The sequence below is a fragment of the Dermacentor andersoni genome, chromosome 2 (genome assembly GCF_023375885.2).
Source record: "Dermacentor andersoni chromosome 2, qqDerAnde1_hic_scaffold, whole genome shotgun sequence".
Lineage (NCBI taxonomy): Eukaryota > Metazoa > Arthropoda > Arachnida > Ixodida > Ixodidae > Dermacentor > Dermacentor andersoni.
The window spans coordinates 213,608,745-213,622,914 of NC_092815.1; the positions used below are offsets into that span (position 1 = coordinate 213,608,745).

The window sequence follows — 14,170 nt, forward strand, 5'->3', positions numbered from 1 at the left end:
TCGATTCAATTAACACTTGGTGTTCATCGCGGCTAATGATCCTAAACCACTCTAAGACAAAGCTGGTCTCCTTTACAAGAAACTCTTCCCGCATCCCAACCGCATACACTATTAATCACGTAACAGTTGAGACAGCTTCTACTTACAAATATTTAGGAGTTCACCTTCAGTCCGACTTAACCTGGAATTATCACATTGATCTGATTCTAGCAGCTGCTAACCGTTCTCTTGGCCTCTTAAAACGTAACCTTCGACACGCTCCGGCGCCTGTGCGTAAACTTGCTTATATCACCCTAATCCGACCTAAAATCGAGTACGCTTCAGCCATATGGGACCCGGATCAAGCCTACCTCATAGATAACATCGAATCCCTGCAGAACCGTGCTGCTCGTTTCATTTTTTCAGATTACTCACGTTTCACTTGCGTCACAGTGTTAAAGGCTCGTGCTGGTCTTGATAACCTTTCCCATCGTCGCAAACTTGCTCGCTTAACACTTTTTCACAAAATTTACCATAATCCGTTGCTTCATGACGATTTCTTTCAATCACCATCGGCGGTCTTTCCACGCCGTGACCATCCTTTCAAGATCAAACGCATCATTTGCCGCACTTCATCTTTTGCGAAATCATTCATACCCAAAACAATTATTGAGTGGAACCAGCTGCCTGCTTCAATCACAACTGAAATGAATACGTGTAAATTTCATGAACTTCTAAAAAATGAATGCGATGAGTAGCTTTCCTTCTAGGTCTGTGTCTGATTTTTCATATATATATATATATATATATATATATATATATATATTCTTGTGTACTGTTTATTATGTTGCGTTTTTCCATTATGTCTCATTAAGTGTTGCTGTTCTACTCTTTTTTTTTTAATTTTTGTTGCCTATTCCTTGAATGCGCTTCTCTATATGTTTGTTGAACTTTTGTCACCCCCCTATGTAATACCCTCGTTGTGAGGGCCTTTAGGGGTTTCTTGAAATAAAAAAAAATAAAAAATGTGTTTCTAAGTCTGCTATTTCCTAAAATTCAGGATGCAGCCACAACATGCCAATGTACTGCGTGTATTTCAATCTTCGTCTTGGCGCTTAGCCAATTAAATGCAGGGTATATCATACCAAAGACGACAACAAGGTTAGTTCTCCATGTATCTAGATGTTCGTCTTTTTTCCATCTAACCATACTAATTAAAGGTAACAAAAGTTTCACACATGCAAAACACCAGTACACAATAAAAAACATCTTGAAGAGTGATTACTTCCCATAGCTGTATTCGGGGCTCAGAAGGGTAAAATATTTACCGTCATCTTTCTTTCTCACATCGTTCCACATGCTTTTTGCACTGTTACATCGTGACCAAGGCTTCCGTGGGGGAGCAAAAATGTAAATATATTTGAAAACCATTTTGGTCGGCCTCCGGATCTCTTCCTTTTAAATACTTTGGCTGTTCCGTGGTTATTCTGGACCCGCTTCTTCACCCTCCAAATTTCTGCTCAGTGTAATGCCCAATGTAACAGGACGTAATAAGCTGGTGATAATTTCTTGGAATTGCGTCCGAGATGCACTTAAACACGACCTTCTAGTGCCTCTGAGACTTGACTGTCATATACATACAGATTACTTCACTGCCTCAAGACACTATATGCCTATAATGAATGGCACTGAATGTTTTCATCACAACCTAGCCATATACAGCTTCCCTGGCAAACTATAAAACGCAAAGAAAAAGTATGACCTTTGCGCTCCCCGTTTCATAAGTAGCAGGAACCCCTACGATGGCTACATATACTTTGAGCACTACTGGCATGTACCACAATATATAGTGCATCACACCAGAAAGATAACGGTTTGAGCCAAGAAAATAAATGAAGTTATCTCACTTTTATTTTGCGAATTGTTAAGTAATTATTACAGGGAAAGAGTCGCCAGATCTGGACACGATTACAACCAAGCAAGACGAGTGACACTTCTGCTACCAGCGGCCTCAGCGCTCCGATTGGGCTCGCAAGAAAATCGTAGCACGTCGCATACTGCACGCGTTAAAGTAAACAAACAGTACGCTTGTTGACGCAGCCTTACCTTCGCAAGTTGTAGTGGTACTGTGAGAGGTAGATATAGTTTAGGAAGCGTCGCAGATAAAACACAAATGCAATACGAAACGCACGAAAAGACTCATGGTCTCAGTACTCGCGCGTCTTCTGCAGCATTGTCTGCGAATTATCATACGGGGTAGGCAAAACATGAGGGCGAATCCTGTTTTCTGCAGGAAAACTGCTGGTATTATAGCACGTAAAATTATTCAGAAGAAAGAGGCACTCGCGCAAGACAAACGATGAAAACGATTACTTGGGCGTTTTCAGTCTGTCCTCTTTAGTTTATACGAGAAGAAAGGGGGTTAACTGAGGGGCCCAATTTTTATTAGTCATATCATAAGAACAAACATTGACACCAAGGACAACATAGGGGAAATTACTTGTGCTGCACAAGTAATTTCTCCTATGTTGCCCTTGGTGTAAGTCGTTGTTGGCTTCATATGTCATGACTCTCGGTTTAGCAGCAGGAGATATGTTCAAAATGCTCTTAGCCATCTATCACATCCGTGTGGTTTAAAGGATTAAAGGAATTTCCTAAGTTGGACATTACCTTTAAAGCGAAATTTTGTCAACCATTGCTTAATTTCATCTGTTGCAAGAAGTTCGTGACGACTTCTGGGGATATATATTAACGAGGCCTTATGACAATATAATTTACGAATCCAGCAGGGAAGTCGCAGTGATAGAAACCAGTGACTAAACATCATTAATTTTCTCAGCTATAGCAACTCGGCGAGACACGCGAACATCAGTGTCCTATTAGCGTTATGCTGACGGACAACAATACGAAATCACAGGAAGAGTTCAAAGTGACACAAGTTTCATTTTTTTCTGTTCTTCCTTTCATGTGCTCCATGAATGCAAGTCACGGATACTCCCTCCGTGTCTTTGCCACGTTCGCAAGAAGAAAGTGTTCGTCGGAGAAAACAGTTCATGGTAGGAACGGTCATTGGTGCAGTCATGGTCACGCACGCGTGTGCAACCTCACGTTGGCGCACTTGTTCTTACGGTCACACAGCACGTGCAGAATTTACTGCGCAAAAACCACTCCCTAGCTATGCTTCCGAGGCTGCCATCTCATTCACCGGGGCAGCCTTCTGAATGACATGTGCAGTCGCCTTCTGGGCGCGCCACTTCACAAAGCACTCGATGGCCCAGAGCAGGCTCGTTGCCAGCGAGACGAGGGCAAGCAGCAGGTACATGCCAGCGTAAGATGAACCCCGGTCTCTGTAGTAACCTGCGTAGTCAACGTTGCAACAAGTAGTCGCACCAGAGTATTCACTGCTAACTATAAATATGCGGCGACCATTCCATGCCGCATCGTTTAGCGGAATCAGAAAAAATACAGGTCAATTTACACAACCGCCGATCGTCAAACCAAGCAGCAAATTGAAGCATTCTTTGCATAATTCAGGCGCATTGCGTATATCTATCTATCTATCTATCTATCTATCTATCTATCTATCTATCTATCTATCTATCTATCTATCTATCTATCTATCTATCTATCTATCTATCTATCTATCTATCTATCTATCTATCTATCTATCTATCTATCTATCTATCTATCTATCTATCTATCTATCTATCTATCTATCTATCTATCTATCTATCTATCTATCTATCTATCTATTATCTGTATGTCTGTCTGCCTGTCTGTCTGTGCTTTCGAAGAAACTGGAATTCTTACAACCGAGACCAACCGACAAAAATGACAGCTTAAGTCAGTCCATAGGAAACCTGCCATAAGGCTATATTCACTCTACTTGTACTTAACCATCTTGGAGCGCGCCCAGCCTACCGTCCTGAAGTAGTCAAGAACTCAACACCACCTCCTTCACCCCTCACCTCCTTTTCCCCCAGCTCGACCATGAAGGCTTAACAGTTGCGCCTCGACATCCCCGTCGTCACTCCCCCGTGAAGGAGCCGAGTTGGTGCCGAAACACCGGAAATATAAACTTATTTCTTAATTGCAACCACTTAAAAGTCTTAATTAACCCAACCAGACAGGCAATAATGCCAAAATATTTAGCTTCATGTCATCCTTGCTGTCATGCATGCATGTCGTGTCACACATATCCTGATTCGTATCCAGTTAAAGAAACGACCACGAAGCCATCACCTCATGTCATTTATGACAATCGCGTCATTACATGTGTCATGTCATGCAGGGCATTAATATTCAGGCATAACTTGTTTAACTGCATCCGGGATGAATTACATTCATGTCATCACATTGATGTCATAAATGAGATATGACATTAAAGGAATACAGAGATGATATGCATTGCTTTAACTTGATATATTTTTAATATGCGTGCCATGGCATGCATTCGTGATAATAATGACATTTTATGCCATTCATGTCAGAAATCATTGACAAGAATGCCACGAATGCATATCATGGCATGTCCGTATGTCAAGCAAAAGCATTTCCATTGCAACCGGCTTTATTAGTGGTTATCGGGAAGCCATAGGCACAGTCACATCGGGTCGAGCGGAGAGCAACCCAGCAGACCAAGCCAAATGCAAGCGCGAGCTGCAGCACCGAGCCGTCCGTCCTCTTCCTCTTCAGCAGACAAGCGACAGGAGCGATGCTCGAGCTCTTCTTCATTACAATGACCCCAAGAGAGAAAAGGAGCGATCCTGCCGACTTATGGCAAAAAGATATGACAACGGGATCGTATTGGGTTTGAGACGGCTGACGTGTACAGTCAACAGCAAAATTTACGGGATGCGGTTTCCCCTTCAAATGTGAATCCCTGCACTGTTAAGGCATGCCACTTCGTATTTAATGAATTGCTGTGTAGGTGGCGAAGGCTACTACATGCTGGAACATCTAATTTTAGGCTGTGTGACCACGCTCCGCGAAAATTCTGCTTCTTGGCACAACCTGCGTCCCGTAAACTTTTGCGGTTGACTGTACGGTGTCGCGACTGCGACGGCGCATGTCGCGACACGGCGTGATAGGCTAGGTCACGTAGTTAACTGGCGACGTACGGTAGGCGATGCGGCAGGGCGCATGATATTGAGCCAGAATCTTGGACGAAAGACCCGGGACGTGGGGTGCAATCGACAGCGAAACGAGGTAGCCAGTACGGAATGTTGCAGTGGCAAGCCATTGTCGTGTCTATTCTGTTGCTGTGCTTGATCTTGCACCGTTAAAATGCGAGCAAGTTGCTTGCCCTCTTCTGCGTACTTGGCGAGTTCTGAAATGGGCCGGCATTCGGAGGCGTCGGATTGGTACGGTAGCACAGTTTCCATCGTGCACGATGGTTCTCGTCCATACAACAGAATGAATGGTGACAAGCCAGTGGTCGCTTACCTTTTGATGTTATAAGCTAACGTAACAAATAGAACCATGTCCCAGTTGGAATGGTCGGACGCGACGTACGTAGTGAGCATTTTGCCAAGTGTGCGGTTGAAGGGCTCACTTAACCCGTTTGTGGGTGGTATGACATCGAGATGTGAATTACGTGACACTCCGTAAGGAGGGCTTCGACGACTTCGGACGGAAATACACGCCCTCTGTCACTGGGAAGTGCTCACGGCGCACCGTGTCGTAGCACGAAATCACGTAGAACGAAGAAAGCAACCTCGCGTGCTGGGTGAAATTAGAGGGATGAAGACTAATATGACCGACCTAAAGCATAAGTTGTTAAGGTTGAGACTGTTGTGTCTAGCATTCCTGAGCTAACTAGGAAAATAGAAACATCAGAATTGGAAATTTCAAACTTACGCACGCGCTTGGATGGCATGCAGAAAGAAAACGAAGTTCTCGAAAGCCGCAGTCGAAGCAATAACCTCTTTGTAATGGACGTCTCAGAGATAGAAAATGAAACAGAGAAGTTGAAAGATGAAGCAATTTGGCAGAGTTTCTCTGGGGAAGCTTAATGTTTCTGTTACGAGTGTGGAACGCCTGCACAGAATAGGAACGTATTCTTCAGGCAAAACAAGGCCAATATGCCCGCGTCTTGCTAATTTTGATGAAGCACAGGCTGTACTTCGGAGTGCTCGAAAACTTCAAGGGATAGGTATTTTTATTCATGAAGACCACTCAAGGGATGTTAGGCAGAAGCCACAGAACCTGTCGAACAGTGCTTTGGGGGCTAGGCAGAGTGGGCAGAGTCATTCTTGTCTACGACACGAGGAGGATTGACGGTACCACCTATGCCTGGGATGACGTCAAGAAGCAACGTTACGTGGTGTAAAAGCAAAATACGGACCCAAAAGCAGCTGGAACAAGTGCGTTCATATGTGACTGACACTCCCAAACGCGCAGGCTTCACTTTCTCAACTTGAATGCCAGTATCGTTTTAAGTGAAAACTTGGAACTTGAGCATGTTTTAACCGAGCACAAGCCTGATGTACTAAGAGTGACGGAAACGTCGATTCACTCCGCAGTTAGTAATCACGAAATCTGCCCGCGAGGGTACAATATGATAAGGAACGACCGTAGCAGCCGAGGTAAGGGCGTGGTGATCTTTACTGATAGCACGCTGCGGTATACGGTATTTGAATATCCATTAGATGAAGAAACAGCCTGGTGGGAAATTTTTTGGGGGGTAAACGAAGTTGTCATCGGTGGAGTGTATCGCCCACCTGGGACAAGCACAGCAGCTATCGAGAGACAACGACTTCGTGCATTGCCTGCGTGTACAACACAAGAACGTCTTTGCAGCAGGTGATTTCAATGTTCCTGAAGCATTGCGGGACAGCATATTGCCGGGAACTAGGAATGCCAGTCTGCCACCGCAGTAATTGAACTGTGTTTTTTCGCAGAGTGTTCACCAAGTTATTAATGAGTGCACTCGTGCCTTGCAAGCCAGCAAATCTGTCCTTGTCCTGATATTTGTGTTGTATTTTTGTGTCCTGATATAGCATAATGGAAATGTATCCAGAAGTGTTTCGATTTAGAGGGACTACAATATGGCCGACGATATGGCTCTACTTGACGAATTGGACATTTCTTTCGAAGAGTTTAAGATTTGTCGACAACAAAATACGGATATAAACAATGTTTCGCTAACGCTTCAAGCCCTCGTACACAAATACTAAACGCACTTGGTGCACGACAGGCTAAAAAAAAGAAACGTGCGCATAACCCCTGCATATAGCGCGAAATTATCCATTTGAAAAGAAAGATATAATGAGCTAAAACAAGGTACAAACGAGCGCACGATTTATATTTGTTAGAACAGATTGTTGCGCCCGAAAAAAAATTGAAGGATAAAATAAAGATCCAGAGAGAAGTATTTCAGTGTTACAATGCCAAAGTTCTTACCCCAGAAATTTTGGAAGCATTTTTCAAAAGATAAAAAGACAACTTATGAGTTTAGTACCACTCAAGGCTTTATTACTAATGAAAAGGATTTTGAAAATAAGCTTTACAATTTATCCTCCAGTGTCTTCACTACAGACAATGGCGAAGTAGACGACCTTTGATCTTATCGTTGGTTTTCCTCATCTAGGCGAACTTCTGAACCAGGTATGTTTAAAAATTTCACAATCTAAAACAATGTAAATCGTCTGGACCTGCTGACATGCCTAATGCATTTTTAATGAGATATGCAGAGTGGATAGCCGAATACCTCTTAGGTATCTTTGAAAAATCCCTGTCGTAGGGGCCTCTACCTCGCAATTGGAAATAAAGTAAAATAATTCCAATACAGAAAGGCCGAGATATTAAATGTGTTTCCAACTACATGCCTATTTCGCTAACGTGCACACCGTGCAATATTCTTGAACACGTGGTATCTAAACACATCACAGAATTTCTTATGAGCAAAAATGATTTCGGTCAGTTCCAGCACGGTTTTCGCAGTGGCCTCTCGAGAGCAGCACAACTTGTGGAAACAGAGTATTTCATCTGTGAAGTGCTTAATCGAAGAGAAGTCGATATAATTCATCTAGATTTTAAATAGGTATTCGGTACGGCTAGTCCCATGAAGCTATTATCGATATTAAGATTCATGCTAGGTAACTGCAAAGTCGTGCAATGAATGGGAGCTTTTCTAGAAAATCGCCGATAGTTCGTTAGCGTAAAAGAAAACCAGTCTATAATATGTGAGGTTGACTCCGGTGTGCCGCAGGATTCTGTGCTGGAACCTCTTCTCGTCCTAATATACATCAACTTCTTGATAACAGACCCACCAATTCAAGCCAAATTATGTGCAGAGATGATTGTGTCATTTTTACTGAAGTAATGTCCGCAACTGACTAACTAAGGCTTATTTATTACTTAGGTCAAATACTCGAATGGTCTACCAAATGGCAAATGTCACTGAACATGTCAAAAACTCTGGGCATGATAGTATCGCAAAAACACATAGAACGCATCTCTCTCGGCTAGCTACATTCCGCCCAATTTTCGAGAATTTCGGGGGCGCTTTATGCGTCCGCCTTTGCGGCTATGGACGCGGAATCTCCATGAGGCCACAAATCTACTACGGCAAGCTGTTCATCCACATAGTGTACCTGCTTTACCAGTAGTAAATACGCCACTGAGGCTCCTGTTCTCGTGGCCATGGACGATGTGCCTGCCGCCAGGCCAGAGTTCTACTTTTACAAGCTCGTCAAGGAAGCGAGGCACTTCGTCCAGCACCATAGTGTCGATGAAAAGGTAAAGTGCCAAAGGAGACTCATCAAGAAGTCATTACCTGGTAGTACATCAACCATGCAGGCAAAACGTGGGCGCTGGCCGCGCACCATCCTCTTCATAAGTGTGAGGCTTTCCATCAGGCTTGGAGGATTAAACAGGCAAGCCCTCTCCCTTTTTTTTGCACTTGAGGAAATAGCTGTAGATAAAATTGAGAAGGTCCGACTAAACACGCCTAAGAATGTCTTACCTGTCAATACGACCCGCGAAAATGCGCTAGACAAGCTCCGACAGATAACAGAAGTGATTTTTTCTGCGAAAGCGCCAACGTATGTCCAAGACGACATAGACAGCTGCGGAACCTACCGCTCTTCGTAGCGCACTTCGCATTAATCATGAAGAAAAACTTCAAAATGGAACATTTTCAGTGACACGAAGGCAGCTCTACATTGCTTGCTTTCGGCATTACGCCATGGATCCTACGAACAGCTAGCTCTGGAAATCCAAGAGCTCCTTTTTCGCTTCGCAAAGCAAGGACACGACGTTATATTGCAGTGACTCCCTAGCCAATGTGGTCTAATGGGCAACGAATATGCCAAAGAAGCTGCTCGGTCTGCTCACGGAGACGGCGTGCAGGAACCAATGTCACTGTCGAAGTCAAATGCAGCAAAGAAACTTCTAGTGCTTCTAAATGATGCCAGACAACCGCTGTGGAACACACCTTCGAGCACACACGTCTGCATCAACTGGACCCCTGTCTTCGACTGTGTCCTCCACCTGGAATATCCCGACCCGAGAAAACAGTAATTTGCCGACTGTGGTTTGGCGTGGCTTTTATCACGTCATTTGCTTTTTTCATCAAAAGGGGTGAGAGCGCTGCGTGGGACCACTGCGGCAGCGAGAGAACTATTGGGCACGTCCTTCGCTGTTGTCCCTGATACAGCGCACACAGGAAGGCACTCGCAACTGCGCAGGCCAATCTTGACGATCGCCGCTTTCGGAAGAGCCAGTCCTGGAGCACCGACTTATACAGTCGTAATACCACAAGTCGATCAAGGGAATCCTGAAGTTCTTGCGATGGAGTGGCCTATCATAGAGACTCTAGTACTGACGCACTTTCCGCACCTCCTCGATTTATTTTGTTTCGTGCATTTGCTTTATCTTTCCGCTATTTCCGTCTTTCATTTTCTTTTACGCTTCCCCCAGTGCAGGGCAGAAAACGGGAATCTCTTCCGGTTAACCTTCTTGCCTTTCCCACCCCGTTTCTCTCTATTTCTCCATGCCGATCCAGAGGACCAATTTAATTTGTCTACTAATTCGGGCCGCTGGAGATGGCGGGCTTATCAGCGAGCAATTTCAAAATTTCTTAAAACGTGCTTCTGGCAGGTACCACAATTCTGGTCATGAGCTGGTCTACTGAAACAGACGGACATATTACTGGCGCGAAAAAAAAAATAAAATGAATAATCGACTAGTTAGTATATCCAGTAATTATGTTTTTGACGAATTGCCTTATGACATATAAGAATTTACAGCTTCTTGCCGGGGAGTTCGCAAGGCGGATGCACTTCGAAGGAATTCTCAGGATAACACCAGTTTCGAGATATTATTTCGCGAACATTGTGAAGAAATACAGCGGCGTTCCAGTTACTTTCCCGCTTCAATGCATAAAACGACGTTTTGTTAGCAAAGTATGTCGAATGAAAGAGCATTTTACCGCAAGTATGACGGTGCATATCTCGTAAATGGTATCATTCACACTATTCTTTTAAAGTGCACATGCACCGCAGTCTCGTCCGCTATAACTTGAGAATCGCAAAATGTGTTATAGTAATTAGTTAAAAACTTAATTATGAATCCTTGTTACTTAGCCGAAACTTCAATTTTTCGCGCAAGTAATGTCCGCCTCTACGAGAAGATTGGCTAATCAATTAGAATTGTTTCACCTGCCACAGGTAAATTATAAAACGTTTTCAAGGTGATGGCTGAAACACCCTGTCCGCTCGTGTTCATGATGCCGTGATGGTCGTTGCATCGTGATTCCAGCTTCGTAATTCGACTCTCACCTCTGATTCTGGCGTGCTACCTGCGCTCGAGCCACGTGGTACGCGTAACAAGATCCCGGCATCTCGGCAGCAGTACATCCGTTGATCCAGCAGAACAACTGTGGATTCATCCGTTCAAACAGCGATTGAAAAGGAACTTTACCTCGAGCCTTGATACTCGAGAGGCACACGACAACGTGCCCCCTCCTCGTTCCTCCCGAAGCTCGGGCCGGACTTTCACGGCTCTTGTCGTCGTTAGCAGGGCGCTTGACCAAACATAGAGGCCTGCTGTTTCCTGCTGCACCAAATTCCGCCATGACAGCGTCATCACAACCTAGCTAAGGCAAGCTGTTCACTACGCCACTCATGCGATTGGCTAGGAAAGGACGCGGGCTTGAGGTTTAGCTAGTTTCGCCGTCAAGTCACCGTTTTGTGTCCTCCAAGTGATGCCACTAGGTCCTGTCCGTGAGCGCTTAGATTCTACGTTTCTTACCGATGTCGTACTTCCTTGCCGCCCGTTCTCATACATTCAATCGTTCGTAGAAATCATGCTGTCGTCGTTACGGTCATCGTCGTGGTGTTGCTGCAGTCATCACACACATGCGCTCTCGTCCTAATTCTAGTTCGCTGCACGCTCGTCCAAGACGAAAATACTGGATTTACGTTAGCACGTTGGTCTACCTGGTAACGCTTCGCGGAACTCCATCAATGCGTCATAGGCAGCTGCCTGCAAATTTTTTTGCCTAACCTCCATTTCCGCAGTGCTTGGGATCTGCAGAATTCTTTTTTCTCAGAATTGCACTTCAAGTGCTATTGTACGCTGCACTCTTCTTTTATAATTCACAGTGCGTTCATTTACTGTTCGATGGTTTTACCTGCGCCTAGATTACCTGTCACCGCCATCATAGAAATAAGAAGTTGAATGCAATATATGTGATTTTACGCACTTCTCCTTTCTCCATCGTGAGTTTAACACAGCCCATGTCTTCTATTATCTGCATTGGAAAACGCGACGCCACCTATCGAGGCCTGCATTTACCTATTGGCTAGAGCCTATTGAACGGTCACTAAATAGGAGCGCTTACACACGTTGGGCGAACGTGCGCACATAAGCGTTGATGAGGCGCCTGGATCACGCAACTGCTAGCGTTCGAACCCTGCTGTTGGGTTGATGGTAGCTGAAACAGGCGCGGACGAGGCGGTGACGTACCGAGTGATCGGCGGTAGTGGGTGTGTAGGCGCCGATGTAAGTCTGCCGCGAGAGCGTGTTGTTAAGAGCATTATTAAACTAGCTGCTCTTCCGATAAAATTCACTCGACAATCGCGCTGCACACAATGTTTACTTCAAACGGTATTTGTGCACGCCACAGCAAAATCTAACCAGATCAATTACACTTACTTTAATGTTGCTCTTCATTACAACGACCGATTACGGCCCCACGAAAGTATTTCAGGAATCACTATTGAGTATGAGATAGCATGAAACATATTGAGGAATTATTCAAAGGTAATCGACGTTACTTTCCTCCCAACTTGTTGGCCTGCCTCTTTCAGTGCGTCGTCTGCAGCCGTGCAGACGTTAACCTCTCTATCCATTTGCTTTATAAGTTTTTCGCAGGTCGTCTTCCCTCGTTTGCTTGTGCAGTCATCTGTAGCGACACTGAAAGCGAGCAAGATGTACGCGCTGGAGTCAAGGGCGGCGCTCTAAAGTACGAGCAGCTGGCGCAGAATCGTTGTAGTCGCACAGATCTGCCATGCTCGCGCCTGGTTTCGCTATGGAGCACGGCGCGTATAGTAGATGGGGCTCGGAGAAAGTGTTTCCAGAAAAGTGCGCATGAAAAGCTTACAACTTGTAAGCAAGTGACTTCTTTGCATCCACGCTTGGCCTATCCTTCGCTATAAAGCCATAGCAGCGCCGGTTCAATTCATCGGTAAACATATCGTGGAGTGTTAAGATGATGAATAAATAGCGAGCGCTCGCGTTTGCCTGAACGCGGGCCGTTCTGCTCTACTTCCAGTGAAATGCAAGCGCCGAAAGCTATGTCGGCTGTTACAACTTGTCTTGTCAATAAAGTCACTGTTTTAAGGAAAATGGTTGCTGAAAAATAGTTATTGAAATTACAGTGAGTGTTACCGCGCAAAGAAGGGAAATTGATCGAATTAACAATTCCGAAAGTAGCTAAAATGTCATTGATTGCAATTATTTTTTTACATGTAATATGTTCTGTGCAAGCCCTAATGAGATGCAACCGCAGTAGCATTATTCACGTCGTCATTATATATAGTTCGAATGCACTCAAGGGCTCTGACAAGCAATGGCCGAGAGAGCGAGTACGAGAGAAACTGATAACTGAAAGGCAGGGATGTCAACCAGAACTGAGCCCACTTGGCTACCCTACACTGGGGAAGGGAAAGGGAAGGTAAAGATTAAGTGAAGAGAAACCCCACTGGCGATATCGCGGACGTCAGTGACCGAACATTGAGAAGAATCAGCAGAACCAGTGGGCTCAATTGAATCTTAGTAGCAATCGAACAGAGCGTACAGAGAATGAAAGCAAGGAAAGCATACTGTAAATAACCTTGTGAAAACTGAAACTTACGAATAGCGATAAAAAATGGAAGCTACAGCCCAGCAAGGACACTGACGCTGTTAGGAGCTGAATTCACAACTTCCTCATGACCCGTGCTATTCTGCGCAAATTAAAGTGAAGCGGCGACTATCCCACCGTCTATTTTTTTGGTATTCGTATATGTGTAGTCGTGATGCGTTAGCTTCGCGCGTCGTATGGCACGAGTAAAGAAGACGACAGCGATGATGTGCTCCTGCAATTTGGCGCGAGCGTACCACAACAACAAGCCTTAATCAGCGAGCTACACGGTGTACCAACGAAGAGGAAAATAGACAAAGAGCGATAACAGGGGGTATACGGCCGTTGGAACAGTGGAAGACGGCTACGATTAAGACGTTCGAGCTTGACGGGCGCTTCGACCCGGGCTCACGAGGCCTCAACCTAGCTGACTCTCGAATTTCCACTCACTCTCCTAAATCTGGGCGACGAGGCACGTAAGAGCGACGTGCCTGATACCTTAGCTTGGACACGAAGGACTTCCGCTCGGGACAGCGTGCTGTCTGCAAACGCTGCGAATGCCCATCTCTGACAGCTTCTCGAGGGCAACACGACAATCGAGCCCGTCATTCGGTCAGCCTCATGGTTGCCGACCTCCGACCTCTGGATTAACCTACTTGTACTCGCCCTAAATTCGAGTTCATCTCGGAGGCCGTCAGCACAATGGTGAACGCTTTACTTGTTCGCGACCTCACTTTTCTTGTTCTGTGCCTGGAACGTTAGCTTAAAGAACTATAGGTTTGTTAAGTAACTTATTGATGTGTCCAGTGGTCGAAAGGTTGCTGTAATGTTTTGTTAGCT

General features: G+C 44.9%; 1 protein-coding gene across 1 annotated transcript in view; it reads right to left on the minus strand.

Moving 5' to 3' along the window:
• Positions 1–1,868: 1,868 nt before the first annotated feature.
• LOC126540154 (monocarboxylate transporter 12-like) overlaps positions 1,869–14,170 on the minus strand; it is a 117,618-nt gene continuing 105,316 nt past the window's right edge. The window contains exon 8 of the mRNA XM_050186941.3: positions 1,869–3,336. Coding sequence (XP_050042898.1) covers positions 3,155–3,336 — 182 coding nt within the window. The 3' untranslated portion in view covers positions 1,869–3,154. The remainder of the gene's footprint in view (positions 3,337–14,170) is intronic.